At 37.5% G+C, this 23,696-nt stretch overlaps 1 protein-coding gene across 6 annotated transcripts in view; it reads left to right on the top strand.

Moving 5' to 3' along the window:
- The first annotated feature begins 6,304 nt into the window (after positions 1 to 6,304).
- LOC132913781 (thyrotroph embryonic factor) overlaps positions 6,305 to 23,696 on the top strand; it is a 100,008-nt gene continuing 82,616 nt past the window's right edge. Inside the window, exons 1-2 of one of the 6 annotated variants that reach the window (XM_060972341.1) lie at positions 6,305 to 6,879; positions 18,999 to 19,028. In XM_060972341.1, coding sequence (XP_060828324.1) covers positions 6,501 to 6,879; positions 18,999 to 19,028 — 409 coding nt within the window. In that variant the 5' untranslated portion in view covers positions 6,305 to 6,500. The remainder of the gene's footprint in view (positions 6,880 to 18,998; positions 19,029 to 23,696) is intronic. The other 5 variants (XM_060972340.1, XM_060972344.1, XM_060972343.1 and 2 more) reach the window with 5 other exon arrangements.

The raw sequence follows: 23,696 nt of genomic DNA, 5'->3' as shown, positions 1-23,696 counted from the left end.
TTTTTTAAATATAGAATGTACAGTTGTTTACGAAGTCAATACCGTGCTTAACTCATCTTCGCAAGAAAATGAAATCGGCACTTGTTGCACCAAGCCACACAGATATAATTCAGTTTCCAACTGCAATTAATTTCTCTCGGACAAGAAGCATAAAAGTATATATTTTAAATCATATTTTCTAAACTCTCTCTATTTTGTTATAAATATTACAAGAATATTTATAACAAATTTATATTTACACAATATTTCCTAAATTTCGTATTAACGATATACTCTGTAAAAAAACTCAAGTAGAATTTTGTAGGAAATTAGAAGATCGAGGAATAATTCATTATTTGCTAGAAAAGATAGACAATGTTGTTGCACAATGACAGATTGCTGAAACGTTTCTTTCTTCACCTGTTTACGTGATTTACGGTCCAAGTAAAAAAAATATTAATAACTTTTATTTACGTAACGTTTCATTCAAATCCTGCAGCATCTTAAACACAATTTGTCCCAAAAGTCGGCAAATATATCAAAACATAATAAGAAGAAGATAACTCGAAGAAGCATCTGTAGCGCATAGAGCAATGATTTATGGCGAAATAACTGTGCTGCGGGGCAACGATGTTTTATTAATGCTCCATGTAAGATTAATAAGGGCAAACGAGGTGGTACATTAAGTGTGGGCATTAGTGTAGAAAAAGGCAGCGATCGCCTCGTAACGTGTCCCGTCAGAGTGTTCTTTTGTGGCCGCATACATACACATCGGGGACCGAGTCTCTCCTCAATGATCCGCGCATGAGATTACTTTGATATACGACAGTTTAGCCGTCGAACACGTTGGGTTGTCGCAGGTCAGGTCAATTCAGGTCAACGTACTCCTTATCCTGTCTGCGTACGTCCTCACTTCCCGTCTTCGAAACTTTCCTCTTCCCACTTTTCTCCTCATTTTTCTTACTTCTCTCTACTGTTTTTGTTTCTCAAGTTCCCTTGATTTTTTTTTCTTTCATCGTACGTACTATACTTTGTCACTTGTAGATTTCCACCTTTTGAGATAGGCAATTTGTAAAGTTTATAAGTTTATGGTATATATTGTTTTCGATGGTTAGAATCGGTTATACCTTTCGATCTATTGTAAATGAATAGTATACTTTGTATTAATTAACTGTAATCGACTTCGATAAATTGGATACAAGTGTTGGAGGTTTTGCTGCGAACTGGCTTTAAAGAACTGGATTCTGTGTTGGGAAATTAGGAACATTTGCAGATTTGCAAATTGAGGAATCTAGACTTGTTTTTGTCTCGGGATATTGCGAAAATTTTTAGTTACAGATTTGTAGAGTAATTACAGGAAGAAAAACGATAAAGAACAGCGAAATTTGTGTATCGTCCTTGTATTTTATACCACACTTAATCAGAATCTTATAGGAAATTTAAAAGTTGAAAAAGATTCATCCTTCATTTTATTTCATCCTATAGCACTTAAATCATACTTAGTCACGCTTGTATAGGAAATTTGGAAATTGAAAAGATTTAGTTCTCATTTTTTATCATTTCATATCGCGTTTAATCACAATATTACAGGAAATGTAAAAGTTGAAAAAATTCGTTCTATATCGTTTTATATCACCATTAACCACAATTTTGTAGGAAATGTGCAAGTTGCAGAAATTCATTCTTTGCTAGAAAAGATAGACAACGTTGTTTACGTAATGGTAGGTTGCTGAAACATTTTTTTTTCACATATGTATGTGATTTATGGTTTTACAAAAAGAGAAAGGAGATGGACGGTGGATGCACGCCTTGGTATGCCGTTTCCATGTAAGCGACTGGAAAGTAAATAACAAAACGCCGCTCGTTTCAGTGATATTTACGAAGAATAAACAATCCGGCATACGTACAATGTATAGCGAAAAGAGATTACGATCAGCACCACTGACTTGCGACCTACGCGTAATTGCCGCTATGACGCACTAAATTGATACGTGGCACAATAATTTGCATCAGCCGTGCGAAGCTGCGTGAGAAACCTTCGGACGAGTCTCGTTTCGACTGTTTTAGAAATTTTCTAAACTCTAATAAACGCGCCTGGAAAACATTTCAACGTTTTATATTAATTGGCCCAGCATGATCGAGCTAGATTTAGAAAGCAGACTGACACGTTTGCTAATTTATTTGTTAATATTGGAATATATAAAATTTAACGCGAGATCATTACGAAGCGTCGTTTCCTTCCTACAAAATTATAACTATCGATTGTTTTAAAAAGAGACAACTCGAGGAGTAAGAAATTAAAGTAATTATAATCTGACACTACGAATCTTTGGTTTATATTTGGAGTTACAGCGCAGATTGTTTTACACTGCCTTTGCTAATTATTGATAATTCTCCGTTTGCATTGACGTGGACAGACGTGACATTCGGAAGACAACGTGCCATCACACGTAACGTAATTAACATTCTCAGCGCTCAACCTCACTTGAACCAATCCTATCCCAAATCTACGATCCTCCTCGATCTCTTTAAACACGACTCTCCATCAACTCCTCGGACAACCAATCGTCTATTTTCTTTCGTCTTTTTCCATTTTCTCCCAAATTGGGTTTGATCGTGCAAATCACAAGTATCCGCCATCTGCTCTACAACAATCGGATCGAACCCCATTACGATCGTTTCGTCGTTACCTCCTCCACCTGTAGTATCAATTAGTCGATGATTACTATCCCGAATCGCATTATTCATCCGCCGAGAGTTCTCCGCGTGACCCGCTAATTAAATCCCCAGAAACCTGAATCAACTCATGTATCCTTAACAAGCAACCAAAAATATTGACTTCCAAATTTCCTTTTCCCCTCGTTGATACAGCCACCGTAATAGAAAACGAGCTTTCCATCCGATCTTCTTTTTAATCGCTCTACAGTTTCGCGTTTGCCTCCGCGAGGAATAGTCGAATAACGCGGTGATTCGACACATTGATCAACCAAACTGTGCGGTTTGTTTCCTCGAAATTCCTACGTGTTCTTCATTCTATAGAAATTCCATTTCGTTCGTTACGTAACCTTTTGGAAGCTAAACCGTTTGACTTGCCTTTTGAAAAACAATGTTTGTGACGCGATCGCCTTTCCTGTGCTTTCCCATGTATGTGTTTTTGTCGGAGTTGATCGATATGACTTTTGCATGGCTCGTGTGTCGTTATTGCGTCTTTGTATGGAAATAGAATAGAGGGAAGAAGCTGAGGAAATTCGTTTCGTACGCGTGTTTGTTTGAGAATGCGAATCCGATTTTTAGTGTCGCAACTACGAAATGAGTTTGCGTACGAAACGATAGTTGCGGACACGTTAACACTGTGGTGAACGGTGACGCTAGCTTAACGCCACGTAAGTGTTAATTATTAGCGCACAATCTACAGTATTTCTTTGTACACAAAAAGAGAACGTCACTGTGACGAGTAAAAATAACTGCGAAATAATCTCAAGAATTTCAAGAATTCGTTTAATATTTTTTCGGTCACCGTTTCTTGCCAGATTCTCTGATTTGTGTTTTAATTTAATGTACATTCCAATTTTGTACCGTAAATTACTTTTCCCAGAGAAACGATTCGAATTTACTATGGAAAACCTTGAAAAAGCTATTGTTATTTATTGCAACTGAAATTGCGATAACTAAATGTAGGTACGTGGAAACGTGATTCATATTTCGCAAACATAAATATAATTGTGTATTTTATATCTTACGTTAGTTTTATATTTATATTTATACACATACATCATATTTATATCGCATACTTTATATTTTACATTATTTGTCACATACATCTTACATAATACGACGTATTCTCTACGTAGAACTTGAATATTCCAACACGATTTAGCCACAGTTGAAAAATCCACAGTCTAATTATCGCACACTATCATCTGGTCTTGCGTTAACAAACCCGTTGTCCGTTTAATCTCCGAGTATCATCGTTCTGTACGTTCGAATTTCATACGGTGGCAGAAATAATAAATAAGTGGAACACAGAGACACTGGTAACTCCGGCTAGGAGGGACGAAGTGGGGTGGTGCGTAAAGCATACACGTGACCGTGGAACGTGCCTCCTGGTGCACGTGGACCGGAGCACATCCCCCTGGCGTCGAGCTCCGCTCACTCGCCGTGCCTCGTGCTTTCAACCCTCTTTTGCTCGAGGCGGAGGAGAGGAACCTGTTCCTCTCAGTCATCCTCGAGCCTCTTCGGGCTCTACGCGCGCGTCCATCCTTCCTCGTCGATTATTATTCGCGTCAATTTTTGGTGAAACTTCTATCGACACGAAAGCTAGTCCTACATTGCCTTTCTTTCTTTTAGTTCTTTCTTCTCGTTTTCGTTTTCGTACGTTCGTTGCTATAAGGAACGTAAGAAAGGGGACGTTGAATATAAAAAATATATATACATATATATATATACGTGAATGTATACATATATATACATATACATACATACATATATATATATATACACACTATTGTCCGTGTGTATTATATGGTTATATATACGTTACATTCGAGTGTATTACTGTTGGTTATAATTATTCGAACTACGCTATATAACTTTTATGCTATTTTTAATTTGTTTCTGTTATAAGAGTATAGTAAGGATCTTTCTTGATTAATAACGCCGTTATTATTGTAACATTTGTCATTGTACAGTTGTAATAATCGTAATTATACAATTCTTTATTCTTTATTCTCTGTATTTAACATTACAATTTGATATTAGATATAAATTTTAGTTTCGATTGTATTGACCGTTCTAGAAACTGTACGTACTTCGAGTCTCAAATTGTTCAACAAATAGTTCTATCGATGTTTGAATAATTATGAGCGGTGTACGCGTACGTATACTTATAGCCACATAAATTTGCGTTATATACGCGAGGTTATATACTCGATACGTTCGTATACTATACGCATATGTGTAGCTCGCAGATATATGTGCGGACGCGTGATGTGAGACAAGAGCCAATTTGGTTTCTTAAATCGAGCTGGTTTCGTTGTTACCTTGGACTTGAGCGATTTACCTTTGATTCCTCGTGCGACTATCTTGTTTTAGACGTTTTCACGAGCTATTGTGATTCGAGATCGGTGTTGGAGATCCGTTTCTTTTTTCCCAAAAATTTAACGAGATTTTAATCGTGAAATTTATACGGACAAAGACTGGAATTTCTTAAATAGAAAAGTGTGTCGACTTCGAACAATCGTTCTTTCTTCAGTGACATTTAGTTTGTCGTTGAACAAATAGAGTAATTCCAGTTTAATTCGGGATTAATTTCCCTTTTTTTTTTTTTTTGTTTCGTTCAATCGTGGAAGGTTTAACGAGGTTTGCGTTGAATTTTGATGAGATCAGGACGCCCGGTCGGCATGAAAAATTTATAGTCTGGTAAAACTGGCGTGGGCAGGGGATATCACGATGTATTAACATTGGCTAGAGGTATTGTTTCTCGATCCTTTGCCGAAGCTTTATGTGCGGGTCCTTGGCGACTCGCATGCCGTGCTCGTTTCTCGACATTGCGTCTCGTGCGTCGTTCCTTCGATTAAAATCGACGTAATATCCTGCGGCCGAGCTGTATAATTTTCGTCAAAATTCGTCGTTAGATTCGGCATCTCCTTCGCGGATTTAACAAACATTTCTAGTAGGGAAGATAGAAGGACTGTGCGGTAACAATAAGTTTGTTTTATTTTTTTTATTGAATTTTAAACCAAATTTGATTAAATTCAAATGAACAGGAAGAGATTTACAGTGTATATGGAATAAATGCAACGATAATGAATAGAGAAGTCTTTTCTGTAGTAGTATAATAGTTTCATAACACTGGTTGATAATTCGCAAGAATAAAAATATTGTGATTTGTAGTGCAACGAATATCGTTGCCCGATACATTAGTAAGAAGAGATAGTATATTATTTGAATTAGAGAAACTGAGAAACAACAAGTCAGCTCTGAAAAATAACTGTCTACGCACTGAACGTCGACGAGCATTAAGCAAACAACATGCTTTCAAAATATGTTACGCAGAACCGTATTATTCGTTCGTATTAATCACTCGTTTACTGGTAGGAACGAGAACTAGCTTTTGATACTGTGCACCTTTCCCCATACATTGAACCCTTGTGCTCCGTTACACGGTTAATAATTCTCCCATAAAACACAGGAATACCATCGCCTCGGTATCCTCAACAAATTTCAGTGTCCTCCTCAAGCTGCAAATACCGAACACATAAAAATTTCATAGTGTATCTGCAAGTGTGAACACAAACCAGAGAAGACGACCTCCTCGAGGACGAACCGTCTACGAACTATCGATAGACAGTTCTGAAGAATCCAACGAGGAATTGAGAGTTTGTCGAAACGCATAAACAAAAGAGCAACAGAGAAAGGGGGGAACGCGTGTATTTAGTGAAAAATCGTGCGAGTGGAAAGAGAGATAGATGATCGGAGTGTTTTAAACTGGCATCGAGGAGAGATCGTTGGCCGTGGTCCGAATGGGAAGCGAAGAAGGCGATGGGATGGCGAGCGTGGATGCCGCCGCTTCCTGGCAACAATATTACACCTGGTGTGGCCCTTACTCTCACCCGCATTCTCATTCACACCCTCACAGTCCAGCTACGGGTCAGCCACACACGCATTCCCATCCCCACTATCATCATCCTAATCATCTTAATCAGTATCAGACGCCAGGCCAGTATCAGCAACAATCGTTGGCGGCATCCACGGCGAACGCATCCGCCCACTATTCCACTTCTCAGCAGTATCATATGCAGTTACAACCCGCCCAGACGCCACCCTTACACCAACAGCATCAGTTCCACCCTGTTAAGGGACAAACCGCGCCGAGGAGAGCCGCTCCTTACGACCGAACAGGTATCCAATACTATTTCTTTATGGCTTCTCGTTACGGACCGTGCATTGTTAGGTATTTGCGTAGTTACTTGCGTATGACAAGGATATTTGTAGAGGTACATGTACTCACGAAAGTATTTCAACATCTGTTACGTCGCGTGAAGTATTTTCGTGAGCCGGTGCGTATGGGTATGAGTGTGAAGCTGTGGGTTGCTGGAAAGAAGATTAGCGTGTTATTACGCGTAGTTTCAGCGCACACCCGTTCCTCAATTTACGCGGCCTAATCGCTCCACGTGGACTCGTTTTGAATGAAAATCGCTAGAATAAAGGCTGTCAGTAGGAAAGAGAAAAATATGTACACATACGATGACTACCGCAATGTAGTGTGCTTTTATTCTTATTTCGTATAGCACCGACGCGTTTTAACATCGCCGAATAAGCTACTGTATGCACTTGTTACTTTGAAAACTTGTAGCAAAACGTATTTTCTGGCCGCGTGAACTAGAAACCGCGCGTAAAGACCACCGCGTAAATTGTGTTGTAATTTAACGCGTAAAAATAGTGGCGTGCAAATTTGAGGGACGGGTGTATATTTTATACGATTGATTATTTCGTATAGACTCGACACAGTCGTAAACGTAAGGAGGAGTATTGGCCGAACGAAACGCGCAAAGAAACGATATCGAAAGAAAATCTGCTTTTCAGCAACGCACGGTAGGTAGATTTGAGTAATTTTCGGATAATTGTTTCAACGAAGGTAATAGACGTGTGTATTTGGAAATAAGGGCGTGTACGAACAGGCGATTCTCAATGCACGGTCGTAAGGTTGTACGCAGAGTAGCGGACACACGACATGGTCCGTGAAATGGCTGCGTAATGCGCTGATTTTTACCTGGGAAGCATCTGATTATTTAAATAGAGGCGTATACGTGCAAATAATTTTCATAACGTTATTTTTCCACAAAGATTCTGTTTTTCGCAAAAATTTCACGTCGTTGATTTGCCAAGCGTGTGATTGTTTTTAATGATAATGGGTAGCCAGGAATAAGTATGTGAGAAATGTACGGTGTATCGATGCAAACCATACGCTTGCAGAAACTTGTATGTAGAATTGTTTTTTGTGTAACTTATTATCTTAAAGCTAATACCTTTTCAGTTTCTTATATTAATTTACATTATTATTTCTAACCAGAAGGTTTGAACATCGAAATCTCTTAATCGTGTGCTTTTATCACAAATTCTCTTTACGTTTTTTGGTCGATATTCTTGATTCAAATAGTAAACGAACCTCTGAAACTGATATTTTCCATGAAAATTTACCGATTGTTAAGAATTATTATTGAAAGATTTATTTTTTCCTGAAAATTATCAAGAAGTATTCGAAAGAAAAATTCGGCGAATTTTTTTCGCGATTCTTCGGATTCTACCGAATCTCGTCCTTGGCTTCCGTATAGTTATTATCCTGCTCGCAACCCTGGAGGATTCGCCGCGAAATTACATAAGCGACGGCGTGGTCGAACGTCACGCGACGTCAATCACCAAATGGCTCGATCTTTCTCAAGGAATTAATAACGTCGGACAGTTTAGCTTCTCTTTCGTGTATATCGTCCTGATTAAAATCCCATTCTCTGTTCCTGTACATTTTGGCCTGGTTATACCCCAGAGGATCGCGTTTCTTACAGGCTAAATCTCTTGGTAGCGTCGAATGAATGCGAACGAAGAACCGAACAGATCCATCGATTACAATAATCGATATCTAATATGTTCCTAATAAACATGGAGTGAATTATATCGCATAATTGGCGAGTCGTCTTGTTATACAGATTAAATCGAATTTTCTTTCTTTTTTTATTTTCATTCTTCCAAACGACGAAACGTTATTCCCACATTAAATTTAAACGTTATATCTACATTGGTAAATTTATAACGAAATGTCTTTTTGAGTTCTCATAATCGGACTCTTCTTTGCTCATAATAAAAGGCTGTAATTTTTCTTGTTAACGTTACATCGAATTTAGCTACTTTTAGCGACGGATATTTCAGGATAAAATGTACAAATAAAGAATAATTTCATTAAATACTAACACCAACTATTCTTACATGTAATAAATATTATATTTTGTTTATTGGTATATTAAAAGTAATTTTTCGAGTTCTCCAATGTCCCCAAGAAACTCTCGACAAAGTTTCCTTTTAAAAAATTCCAATCATTTATCAAATTTCATTGCTTATTATTTACTTGTAACATTAATAGGTCGAAGGTCAAAGTTCGCGTTAAAGAAATTTTCAACAGAATATTTTCCTAAAACCTGCTTATCAAAATATACTATTATTTATTTTTAACAACAATGATAGTCCCTCGAGTTCTGCAAAGTTCAAAGTCTACTGTACGAATCTTTCAGAATTCCTCCCTAATAACTCCAGTGAAACTTATCAAATTTTCCAGTCGACTCAGCATAATAGTGTCTACGTATGTGTAATAAAATTCCATCGCCAACCCTCTAATCAACGTTACACGCACGATTTTCATCGAAGCAAACCGTTTCTATCGGTTTTCCCTAAATAAATTCAAAGTACAAACGACAACGCAGGGGTGTCGAATAAAAGCAACAGATTCCCCATGAATAATTCAGCGTCCGTTTTCAGCGACGGTTGCGTCGAAACTTCTTCTTCTTCTTCTTCGTTCCTCGTGTTCATCCCTTCGTGACAGTCTACCAGACAGGGTGGATTTACTCGAGTCGATCGAGTCGTTTTCGTCGACATTTTTGTTTCTCGGCCCGTTGGATACGTAAGAGCCTGTAACCTCCATAGATTATGTGTATGTGCGTCGGTGGCTCTCGGTTACGCAAACGTTCCTCTCAGAAAACTCGCGTCTTTCGTGTCGCATCTCCGTCATGCTGACGCCTCCATGTGTCTAGCTCTGTCAAAATTGTTCCTTCGCTTCCTTTTCTTCCATTCTTTTCTTTTCTCTCCGTTTTTTTTGATTTTGAATGTCGGTGTTCTTATTGTTATTTAGAGTCGCATCAACTGCAAGATTATTAGCGACTACTTAGGTTAGATAACGCACATGTGTTATTGGGTGCTGCTCTAAGGGTGTCCTGAGACTATCGATATATGTATATCGTCAATATTTCCAGCTTATTAAATAAAAGGATCGATATATATTATAGAGGCAATATTATCGATAGAAGCTGCTATAAATATTTATTGCAAATACCTGTTGACGATATTGACGAAATTTGGTATAAATGTTTATTATAAGTATTTATTGACAATATTGTATTGATAATACACATTGATCCTTCTAGTTTAGAACTTTGAAATATCGACAATATACGATATATTGATGGTCTGAGGATACTCTAAGGAGTGTAGGAAATACAAAGATGGAAAAAATCATATTTATCGCTCTAAATCGCATTTATTGTTAATAAGTCCTAACACAGTTAGGAACGTAAGTATTCGCGCTTTTTAAAACAGAATGACTTCTCTAATCCTGGACCAATCAATTTGAATTCTTTCGACAAGTTAGAAGAATTAGTTTACTAGATGATATGTAAAATAATGTTGGAAAAATTGCAGTTGATCGTAATCGCCAAGTAAACTTCACAAAACATCAGGGTTAAAGAGTATCTTCAGGTTGGACAAAAGGTGAAAAAAGCCTTATCGATATGCATGATTTCGTATCTTAATTCTTTAAAAGTAAACATCTGTCTAAAATGTTAGAAATCTTTTCTATCTGCTAAAATAAGAAGAACAAGGTTGAACTATAAAAATTCGAGGATCGTGGTAGGGTTAAACTGTGTAACCCGCTTGCTTAACTTGGCTACTATGACCGAAGGAAGTGGCTCATTACAGGTTACGATAGTCATTTTCTGCAAGATTGCCTCCGATCATAATGATTATCGCGTGGCCGCCGGTGGGCTCGATTCTTTGATCTTATATCGATTTAATGCAACAGAGCTGCTAATTCGTTGTCGATTCTTTGCTAGATTTTATTGTTTCCATTGGAGATTGCAAATATCAAAGCTGATTTATTTATTATTATTTACTATAATACTGTTGTATCTTTTGCATAAGTTTGTTTAATAAATTTATTTAACCCTCGTGTGTCAAATTGACGCCATGATAAAACACTAATGAAATGTGAAGATAAACAATTAATTTTGCTCTTTGTCGTTCCTGTGCATTCACGTTAATTCTTCTTCAGAAGTATCGAATCTGCTTGGCACGTCAAACTCGACAAGTTGCAGAGAAATTGTTCTACAAAATGCCGATTAATATAATCTTTCACCGAAAAATAGTGTGAAATTGAAATACAAAGAGGGACGAAGGTTCAGATGTTGGTGTAATAATAAATGAAGACATTGAGAACGTTGTATGGCGATGCTTTCGCTTCGCGAGACACAAAGGATGAAATTAAACGAACAACTACTAGCTACTTTTTAATGTTTTTAATTAATAATTTCAATAACCTGCCAACTACCAAACCTTACCTTTTGATCGTTCTTCCACTATCATCGTATGAACTTTTTTACATTTAAATGAACAACCATATGCGTAATGAGTGTAACGAGACACGATTGTCACGGTTATATTGGTAAAATTCGAAACCAATTAAAAAGTGCATATAGAAGTTACAAGACGCTTAAACGTTAGGTGCTTTATAAAATGTTAGTATAAAAATACGAATACTCATCGTAAACATATTTATGCTGAAGATGGTCGAACTAAGTATCAAGATAATTAATATGTTGTAAAAATTTCATTATACTAATACTATCTATGGTTAAAGCATGAATCTTGAAGAAAAATGAAACTTGAAAAAAAAAAAAAAAGAAATACGTACAAAATTATATAACACAAAGAGAGAGAGAGAGAGAGAGACGAGGTCCTGCCTTCATATATAGTTTACAAAAAGTTAATCAAGTTTCCAAGAAATGGGTCGTTGTAAAGCCACATAGACTCGTCTGCCAGTCCACATATAAAGCTATCGTTATTTTTCTGCATCTTCTCGTTCCACATTCTGGAATTATTCAGATCCGTGTACATTTTTCGACAGCGTCGTCGAAATAAACCGAAAGAACGAGTGTTTTCATAGCAGGAGACCGTTACGAATAACGTGGCAATGCATGCACGCGGTTATTTTTCTCCCATGGAAATTCACGATAATCCCGTCGGTGAAATAAACAGCAACGTCCATCATCCGGAGTGGCGGTACATGAAAACCGTATCTAATCGTTCGCCATTTCCATCAGCTGTACTGTCTTCTACTGGCCTGTCCTGTACTTTTATGCTATTCTTTTATTCAAATCGTATGGCCAGTATCCGCTAAGTGTACGCGAAAGTCCATCGATCTTTTTCGTTTACCTCTTTCCACGATCCAGGAATTTTTCTTGAACTTTTCTCGTTTCTTAATTATATAATAGCATCTTGGATCTGATATCTATTTCCTTGTGTTCGATAATAAACACGGTAGAATCTCGATTATTCGACCGTAATGTGGACACGAACCTAGGAATAATATGGAAGGGTGCATGGTTGTTACTAAATCGTGCAATAAAGTTATAAAAAAAAAAAACAATATTGTATATGTATTTAGGTTCCATTATTATTTATATTATATATATTACTCATTGGTCGAATTGACTACATTTAATTGATTGGAAATTTGATCAAGTGCTTTAAGGCTACGTTGACTATTTACATATTCGTATTCTTTTATCGTACTCGTTTTAAACTTGCGAAAGAAGTGAAATGCATTATGGTAAAGTTCAAAGTGCTTCGAATAGTACGGAATTTTGGCTAAACCGGACTCGAATAACCAAAAACTTCACTGTATATCCTTTCTTAGTATTCGTGATGATATATATTACATTTCTTATATAATACAATAGAAAATGCAAAATAAGTAGTAAACGAAAAGAATTTGTTTCGCTAAATATCAGAAATATAATTCTCAATTAGTATAGAAATCTTGTGGCTACACATAATTAAAAAGTTATAATGAAAACATGAAATCTGAAAGATGTGATAATGATAACAATAATTGTAGTGATTATAATAAGTAACAGTAATAATACAGCAATCAACAATAATTAATCCCTTGTGGGTTCGGGAGTGGAATAGGTCCAACGTAAATTCTTGCGTGTCGTAAAATTACCATTTACTTAATCGTTATTTAATTATTCACTTTGCACTGGAATAAATATCAATATAAATCTCATAACATTGGAAAATTGACGAGTTACAGATTGTAAGTTGCTATTCACTCTATCGTTAATTTATTCACTTTGTACTGCGATAAATATCAGCAGCTCTGTTGCACAATAATTCATCAACTAATGATATTAAAGAATTAACGAGTTACAGATTGTAGGTTACAGAATACATTTTAATAATTGTCGAAGTCTGCGTCGAATAGAATAATAAGATAATTTGTAATTTGTATTATTTGATGCCGTGGAACAACATTTATTATCACTGGTAATTTTGTTTCGTGACTCGTAAAAATGTCACTAATGACATTAGTTCAATTGCGCAGTTCTAACATTTATGACCGATACATATGTATATACCGATATATGGTTATTATCACTAAAACCAGCAATAACTAAAGCATAATACTCGAAGAAGAATAAAATAGTGAAAAAATCAGAATGAGAGACAGTTACAAAATTACAAAAATCAAAGAGAAAGACAAGACTCTACTCTTATTATATTAGGTTGTCTCAAAAGTTTCTATCGCTTCATAAGGAAACAATAGATGCACAACATTTTTTGTTTTATATTATTTACTTATATTATTATAATATAATTACACATGATTATATTATTAATATTATTCGTTCCAATAGAACAAAATGGACCATACATAATTCAATAAAATAACATAAAACAAAAAATATCGTGCATCTATTATTTCCTAGTTGCGTAAAACAAAAGGAACTTTGTGACAACCTAATACTTTACAGAAGAATTAATCAAGTTTTTAATTCGCGATATACGTATCGATAGATACGTGCATTTGCATAAAACTATCTCCGACTGGAAGGGTTAGACAGGGCTAAGATCAACCAAGATATCCGAGTGTAAATATCAAACTGGATACCGTCCCTGCTTGCAACCGTTCGAAAGTGAATACGAAGCCCGCTTTCCAGCGAATCCTTGATCGCCAAGTAGGCGTTACACGAGGAAAAAAAAATCGCGTCGTAGCTTAGAAAAGAGGTGGAAACGAATCGCGGAACGAATCGAATCGGGACAGAAAGAGACTCACTCGGTTTACCTCGTGTTAATCCGGCGGCGGGAGAGATTCACAATTGACAAAGTGGGAGAAACAGGAGGTGGAAATCGATTATTCGCGTATCCTGCGATTCCCCGCTTAGAAATCAACATCATCAAGACCGCAGAGTTATCCTGGAATGTTGCATTATCCTCGGCAACGAGACGGAACGCGCGCGTCCTTGAGATACGTTGCGAACACAAACCAGGATCCATTCGATTACACACGATGCACACCGAAGTAAAAGATCTGCAAAGGATCTACGAAAGATCTACGAAAGATTGTTCGCTGGATCTTCTTGTCCATTGAATAACCAAGGTGGAACTAATTGTCGCGACGTTCTCTGTAATCGTGTTGACATTCGGTAATTTCTACATACCTACACGCGCGGATTTGTCCTGTTGCTTGCGAAGTCCCCGAGGAGCAAATGACTTCCGCTGTTCATGGGGATTTTCCATTTTTTTTCCCTTCCTCCGGATTGTTCAAGGCTTCGATACTACGCGACGCACGGCTCTTCTGTCTTCTTCTTTGGGTTTCAGATTTTCGTCGCTTCGCATCGAACACGATTGAACGTTAATCGCGCTTATGTAACAGGGACATTAATTGCACAGTAGAACTCGGTTTATACGAACTTATTGGGGGATAAGTTGATTCATGTAACCAGGTCGTTCATATAATAGAAGTCCATCTGTTTCTCCCCGCCATCTGTAATTCTTGGTTCAATTAATAGGAGTTCGTGTTCAGACGAGAGGATTCCACGAAACATTTGCTATTAAATTATGTATATATAATAATGTTGCAAATTTGTATCGGCTGCGAAGCACAAGAATGTGTCACATAACGTCTACTGCGTATATTGTTAGATGTTCATATATGAATGGATCGACGTTCGGTGATAGTTGAGATAATAAGAGCTCAGCTAGAATTCAGTTAATTAGCCACTGCTAAAATTTCGTTCGTATAAACCAAGTTCCACTGTACTTGTGTAGTGAAATTGAGAAATTGAGAAGTCGACAAAAAGTGGAGTTGATCAGTTTGGCTTCATAGAACCTCACAGGGCGGCGGATATTTTGTAGCAAACATTTCTTACTATACTGGCAACAATCGTTTATTCTGTGGTACATATTATATTCATTCGGTGCTCCTATTAAATATAAATGCACTCTTTGAAATTATGCTGCCTTCTTCGACCTCTTATTTTATAAACTTCCTCCTGTTCCAGTTGTTCACCGTGTGCCATGATCAATCGGGATCTTTCTATGTAGGTAATTTCTTGAAGTATTATCAGTAAAAAACATAAAAAGTAAAATAATGTGAATAATATTAATACAAACTTGGATATAATGGAACTGACTTAGGAACATCTTCGAATTGTTAGCCACCCTAGAAGTTGTAGCTAACACGTATTTCGTCGGTTTCCAGAAAAATATAAGTTCTGGAGGAATGAACGCAGCTAGGAAAGATAGATTTTTAGGATAGTAGATTCGAATCATGGGTCGTCGTTCGTGGAAAATCGCGGCTGTGATCCCCTGGCCGGGCTGTGGTCCATGAAGCTGCATCAGTGCGTGCATCTGCTTGCAAATGCGAGCCATGAGCAGCGCGTGTGGGCCGATCTGATCTTCCGGTGGATTTCGCGCGATGACTCAGCCCGCGACTCGTTTCTTGAATCGTGCGACACTACGAAATATCGTGAAAGTCAAAGGAAACCTTCGATCGATCACAATCGTAAATCACAAATTATGTCATATTGTAGGGATGATGTGTCGAATCCAGATTTTCGCATATTAGTAATATATTTAACAACAAAACAAAAATAAAAGAATTTTTAACTTGAGCGTAAAGTGAATTTGATTGAATACGAGCTGATTTTCTGTACTGAACTCTGATCCTGTCTCGTGTCCTCGAGGATTCACGTAGGAATCTCAATCACATTGTAGCAACGTTCGATTGATTTCAGGTTCTCACTCATTAATATAAAATATTAATTATTTACAAAAGGATAATAATTTAATTTTAAAGTGAATCTTATTGAATACGATTTTATTCTCTGAACTCTAATCCTTTCTCGAATCTTCAAGGATTCACTCAGGAATTTCAATCATATTGTAGGAACGTTCGGTTGAGTTCAGGTTTTCATTCATTAATATAAAGCGTTAATTATCCACAAATGAATAATAATTGAACTTTAAATTGGATTTCATCGGATATGATCCTATTCTCCAAATTGCGATTCTTTCTCGACTCTTCGAGGGATTCGCTCAGGAATCTCTTGTTTATTTATGTTTTGTGTTTTGTTACGTTGAGAGTATATTTACTGATCGTACGGAGTAAATTTAGTTGGCCAGATAATTCACTCAATTATATCACCTTCTCAAAGATCTCATGCGCGTAGCACACGTTTTTGCCACGTGCGAGCTTGGCTGCACGTGGCACCGTGCATCCTGAAATGTGTTTCATTTACCAAATTACAACGGCAAGGAAGGCAGTAGACAGCACGCAAGATTTTATTTCACAATTCGCTATTTTATTTCCAATGGAAACGCGTCGATTATTCTCGAAAACGAAGGAACAAGAAATAGATAATTGTTAAGGTAATTGTGAAATCTCGTGCGTTGACTACATTTACCATATCTTTCTCGCGTATCCAAGCATTGAAAGGAACAAGCACGGTCGTTTATTGGAACCTGGGTTCCAAGGGGGAAAACATACGATAACTCATATTCGCGATTAAAGCGAAACCTCGGCTAGTTAGCGTTGCTAGGCACCGGTGTAATTGCATCCTGACAGTGAATAGATTTACACTTCTACTCGCGGCTTCCAGCTTCTGCCAATATCATTCTCTCTAATCAAGCGTTTGCATACGTTATTCATTCACGGTGGCTGATGTCTGCTCACCGGTAGCTGTTTTCTTCTCCGTTTTTATTCTTATCGTGGCTAATACGCCGACTTTCCCGATAAATAATAATTTTCGTAGTTGGAAGATGAGAGGTTTTTAACGCGCTGAATATTTAACATTATTTTCAGGCAAATTGAGGCTTTCGGTTGGAACGAGAGGAAGGTATAATTTGCACCTGGTAATGATCGGTTGGCGAGAGTGATGACAAGCGCACGTTTTTGGAGGTTTATTTAACTCGGTTTGTAACAGGCGTCAGGATCGCTGCAGATTATTTTCCATTATGAATCATTACTTACGGACCGTGCGAGCTCTTATTCACAGAGCGAATTGTATTTTTAATTTGCAAATCTTTCAAACTTTTCAATTTCTCCAAACGTTTGAAACTTCGGGTCCAAACGCTCCTCCTAGCAATTTACTGTGCCAATACCCTTCTCGCAATCCTGATCGATCACACCTAGCCTTCCATACACTACGTTATCCTCGAACTTGCAAATTACTAAAATTCCCTTTTCTCCGAAATATCCTCTAACTTTGGTCAACTTTCTCTTAACCTTGGGAATTCCAAAACTAAGCTAAAAGAAATTTGTGTGCAACTGCTACGATACTCTGAATGAAAAAGCCATCAACCGCAGCACCGAAAGGGACACATCGTCATTTCCTTCTCGTGTCACGATACGTCGCAACGAATGGAGATATTTTTTTACGGCGAAAGGGGACGAGATGAGACAAAGCCTAATAAAGGGAATGAGGACGTACGTAGAGAGTGAAACGCGAAGAATGAGGCTGAACAAAGAGAGAGAAGAAGAAGAGGGGTCTGCTTTGCGAAGGTTGCCGTCGCGAAGACAGTTTGCTAAGCGCGTTCGTATACGAATACTCCCACTTGCGTATTATGCGAGAACAGAGATAGGGTATCTTTCGCGAGAGGAACATTTTCCCGTTCTTTTCTGCGGCGAACGCTGATCTCTGACCCCGAGTCCTCCGAGATCTCGGCCCAGAGACCCTCCCTGCTTCGCCGTGCTGGGCCCACGCGTTTCACGACACGATCCTGTGCGAGTACTCTCCCTCTCTTTCATCTTTTCGCCAGCTGAAATGATATTCCGTCACGAACGATGGACGTAAGTGTAAGATACGGAGATGTCCAACAGATACGAAAAGATCATCTTCGTTGCTTCTTTAGTTTCAGGTATATACAGGCGAGACATTTCATTTAGCGCGCGTACAGTGGTGCTACTAGAGAGTATTTGCACGCAACCTTATTCTCCAACGAAGCTTTTGGTCCAAGCGTTGCACACATTTCACCCTTAGAGTATCAGATTTTTCTGGTCGTGTGAAGATCGAATAATGAATTACTATTACTGTGTATATATATATTACTATGTTACCAATATGTTATGACATATTATTATATTACTATATATCAAGTACTATTGAACGATACGAAATTTAATATACTTTGGTTCTACATGGCCAAGTATTGTATGTAAATAAATACAATATCTAAATACAATAGTGCGCATATACTATTTTGTAGTCTCTATACGATATACGCATTCGTTCGCGGTTTTTGTATTCTATATACGTGGCACCGATCGTTAGATACATTCATACAAGGTGCGACACGTGTATTTTGTAAAATTATCTTTTTTAGCAAACCATAATAAAAACGTGGATCTCGTCGCAATCGCGATCACCGTAGACGCGAGAAATTTCAACGTTCTGTTAACGATTAGATGTATATAGTAAGCTAAACAAGAAACAGATTAGCCAAAAGACACGTCTTCATCTTCTCTATTTCTTTGATCATTGTCTCTGCTCTCGATATAACTCGTATCGAGATTTATATCAAAGATCTCTTTTCTTCTCTTTTTTTCATCCTGTCGCTCTTTTTATAATCTGTCTATTTATCTTTCTCATTATCATACATTGACGTTCACGCAAATACTGTACTTATATCATTTTCAGGTGACCCCATGATAACATCCTCTCTGAAGGGTAAGTGACAAACGACAGCTCATACATTTCTTCTTTTTTTCTCTTTCTTTCTTTCTTTTCTTTATATTCTTTTTATTTTCTTACGCGTTTTTGCATCCACAACCCCGGACGAACGATCCACGCAATGATCGTCGTTTACCACCATGAATCTTCTCTCCTAACTTTTCTGGAACGAGGACAATAGTGGGACGTGTTCTCTCATTTGCATGAGTTTTCTTTCTTCCCTCAGTTTTCCATTCACGCTTTTACTCTCTTTCACACACGTAGGCATTAGAAACGTGCATCGAAGGGTATCGAGAACTTGACGCGACGTTCGTAAGGACGCGCAATGATCCGCGTGCAGATTTTTCTTCGCGTGACGCAATAATGAGATGTCCAGGATCTTTCGTTCCTTGGATGTTGTTTCGAAATTCTGATATTTGAAAATTTCCAAGCTTGAAAATCTGCAACTTCGAAATTTTTCATATTTAATCTGATGCTAGAAGAATTTAAAAGTTTGGAAATTCGGAGCTTTGGAACGTTGGATATTCAAAAACTTGAAGCGTTAGAAGTTTCTAAGTGAAAAATTTGAAACATTGAAAATTTGCAATTTAAAGATGTGAGATATCGAAGAATCTGTGATTGAAAACATTTGGAACATTGAAAAACGTGTAATTCGAGACAAAACATTCGAGACATGAATGTTTGAGAATTTCTAATTGAAATATTCGCCACATTGAAAGATCTGTGATTTAAATATTTGAAACATTTTGAGCTTTGATACCGCGAATATTTGAAAATTTGGAGCTCCGAATATCACAAAATTTGAAAGTTTTCAAGTACAATGTTAGTTGTCCTACGAGTTCAAACTTTTAATTTTTGAAATACGGTTCTCAGAACGATATCGATGCACTTGCAAGCGATTAGGAAGCGTAGGTAGAAGCAGCTTAAGCACCCGTTTATTTTACGATAGTGAACCGATTAGGTGTAGAGGAGAGACAAACGTAGTGTAGTGAACACAACGAGTAATTTCTCCAAACACGAAACATTCTACTCTGCTACAAATTCAGAAAATGACACGACCACTAAATGAGATCGACAAGAGCAGATGAGAAATCATTTCATTTTACTTAACACCTTTTTACTAAAAATCTTTTGCTATGAGGATTTCTCCAATCAAAAATTGAAAAAATGATCTCTTGACGATTAATTCATGGAAATACTATAATTATAAAAAGTAACAGCTGTTTGAATGAATTAACCTGCGTGTTGTAAGCGATGTGTGATAAATCATGAAAAAAGCTAGAACTCGAGAAACGATACAGCCATGAACTAAAAAAGGAAATAAATAAATAAGGAAAAAGCAAGAGGAAAATTAGTAAGAAAATATGATAACTAAATTAGTAAGAAAATAATTTTCAGTTTGAATAAGACTAGAGTTTCAAGTTGTACAGTCGGATATAAATGGGATTGGCTCGTAGACAAAAGCTGTTTAATATGTACATTAATTCAACGTGTTTCATCGTCAATAATTTATAAGTCGCGAAGCTATTAATTACGCATCTTAAATGTACGCACAAGTATGCGGAGAAGCCGTGGCGATTGGTTACGTGCCATTATAGCAACAGGGATCTGCATGGACCTCTTTTCTCTTTTCTTCATACATATTAGCTATCGGCGATTTTCAATTATTTTCATTATGTAAATCACGATAACTATCGACCGGTTGCTACGAATACTTGTTGTTTATCTTATTAACGCATTATTAATACATTAATCGTCGCGGTGGTCGTCAGTGACCCACATTTATCCAATTTTTCAGAATAATTAAGACGATATTAAATCGACGGATTGAAAGATTTTCAACGACACGAATGGCTTAGAACAATATTGATTAAGAGCGGGTTAAATAATATAATATTTTGCAAGACTACCACGCAGTGTATTTAAATCTATCGCGGGGAAAATTTATAAAATTCACGTGGCAGTCGACGTGTTGATCCGGCGATTTCCAATCGGTATGTCGCAAGAATTTTTAAATCGTGCAATACCTGACTATCTATTCAAGAGCATTGAGTCTTTTTCTCTAGTTTTAGTTTGTCAAATGAAAATAGTATTAGCCATCCGCCTGTAAATGCCCTGTCGTTTAATAATTTTGTATAATTTTCAATTTTACTTTTAGTAACTAGCTTACGCGTGCCATAAGATGAAAAAAATTAGACAAATCGCTGTGTTAATCTATCGAAAAGCAAGTCTGATATATCGTACGTAGCGAAGGATTTGAAGAGCATCCGAAAATTATATCCTGAAATTAAGTAGCATAAACATATTATGAGAAGGAGGCAGCTAATGCTCGTCGGAGTTAGCTCGGCTCGAATAGCGTGGATTACGCGTTAAAAACGTCCTCGCAGGTCGTCACGTGGAACGATCGTTTTACGTGTTTCTCGGCTGTCGATCTATGCAGCATGTCTGCCGACATTCGACGAACAGATATTCTTGTTTCACCGACAGCACAACATCGCCGTGCTCTTACATTTTATCTCGCAAGATGTGGCAATGCCGTGTTATGGCCTAGCCACGGCTGACGTTATGGAAGGATAATCCCATGCGGTCGACGCTTGGGTCTCAGATTTCGCGCTGAGACCATAATCTGGTGTGCAGGGGAAACGGGAGGAAACCTGGACGCCAACCGGCTCACCCCGTGTAAACTCGGCTGCTTCCACAAAAAATTCGTATAACACGTCAGAAATTAAGCCGACCCCGCGTTAACGTATCTTATTATAGCGAGAGATGTTCTTCGTTTTGCTTTGGCTTAGCCGTGGATTAGGTTTAACGCGGTTAATAGGTTGGTCATTGTTACTGTATCGAGTAAAATACGGCGCGCAAAGTAATCCGCCGTGTTCTCGTAAGATTTGCCCTTCGATCTACCTACAATGATGAAATCGCGGCCAGCGAGAACCTACGTATTCTGCTAGGCAGATCTCGCTATAAAAGGGTTCGAAGAGGGAATTGTAGCGCGAAGTGAGACAGAGAATCAATCTTTCGAAGGAGATTTATTATGGCGATAGTGCGGAGATAGTGCAAGAAGAGTAACACGGAGAGTTCTAATAATAAAGGGGAGCGAACAAAGGAAAAGAAAACGAATCGCAGCAATAAACTAGAGAACTTACGGCATATACTTGCACGTTATCGTATTTATACTAATTAATTAGATACGGAATCCGGACAAATAGGACGCGTAGAAGCGAGCACGACTAGATTTCTTCTAGTAAAATATGAAAATAATACCATTTTTGTCATTCTCGGCTTTGTTTTCGAGAGTTATCAAATACGCTTGAATATGGATAATTCCGGACTGGATAAGACTGAGTAATAAACAGAAGGTTATCCTACGCGTAAAAACAAAACGAGAGTGTAGAATCAAATTTTTCCGTCCACGGTTTCATTTTCAAGAAAATAGAGTTCAGCCGCTAGTGCACGCGCATGGTAAATTTTCAAATTTATTTCCCTCGGAAGCAAAGCGTTTTGTGAAGAAATTTTATTCCGCAACTTTGACTTATTTTCACGCTGTCGATTATTTAGTCCTATCCAGCCTCCAAGTCGCGAATGAAAACATGTTATTCTATATTTGTTTTCTTACTTTTCCACAAGGAATCACACCGCGACCGCTCTTACACCTTTTATTCGGACACTGTATGAAACTTCATAGGCTCGTTTAATTTTAGTGATTTAGTAATCACGTTTCACGTGACTAGAAAAATTTAATGATGTGCGAGTGAAGCTGATAAAAACGGCAAATGCTTTTTTGTAGCCATTGGGCATAATTTTCACTTTGGGAGAACAGCACCTTTAGATGAAGACGCAAATGTATTCTACATACGTATGTAAGAAATAGACGATACGATGCGTTTATTGGAATTTAACGAGCAGTTTAGTCGCTGAAAACACGTCTCTTCACGCTGACATCGCTTTATTCATCTCGCTTCACCCTGTTATTCAAATAGTTTTCCATCATTACCACAGGGCGGCTCGTTATGGACATGTATAATTACACTCGGTAATAATAACAGCGTATTGATACGTCGTGCGTATTCTCGTTTCGTATTGCGCTTGATCGTTTCATCAATCCTGTTTATCGTTACGTTAATACGCGCCCAAGGATACAAGCGTGTCAAGCTGGTTAGTTTTTCCCATTATTTATTATACTGTTAAAACTTCTTTCCCTGCGTGATCGACGCGTTGACTCCTAGACATTTCGATGGAAAATCTTTGATAATAGTTGCGTGTAGTTTCCATTAAAAATCTGTCTTTCTTCGATCTTCCATCGCGTTCGTGTTTTTTAAACGTAGACAATTTAACTTCGGTAGGTTCCTTGTGATTAGGTTAAAATTAGAATCGAAAATCAAGGTCAAGGTAGAATTATGATTGACATTAAAAGAGAGTCAGAAAGTCTGTGGTCATAAAATATTAGGTCATCCTGTGAGTGACGCAGTCGTTGATTTTCATATACTTTCATATACGGATTGAAATAAAAAGTTACCCGTTGACAATCGATTTTTGTAATTCATTACTTTTCCTATTAAATTTTGGAAGTTTCTCCAATTTTCTGTTACTCCGATAGTAACAACTCTTGTTGTTTTAAATTGTTCCCATAAAAAAAGCGCATTGTGGGATGACTCGATGCATGCG

Source organism: Bombus pascuorum, chromosome 13, assembly GCF_905332965.1.
Source record: "Bombus pascuorum chromosome 13, iyBomPasc1.1, whole genome shotgun sequence".
NCBI lineage: Eukaryota > Metazoa > Arthropoda > Insecta > Hymenoptera > Apidae > Bombus > Bombus pascuorum.
This window is presented reverse-complemented; position numbering and strand designations above follow the sequence as displayed.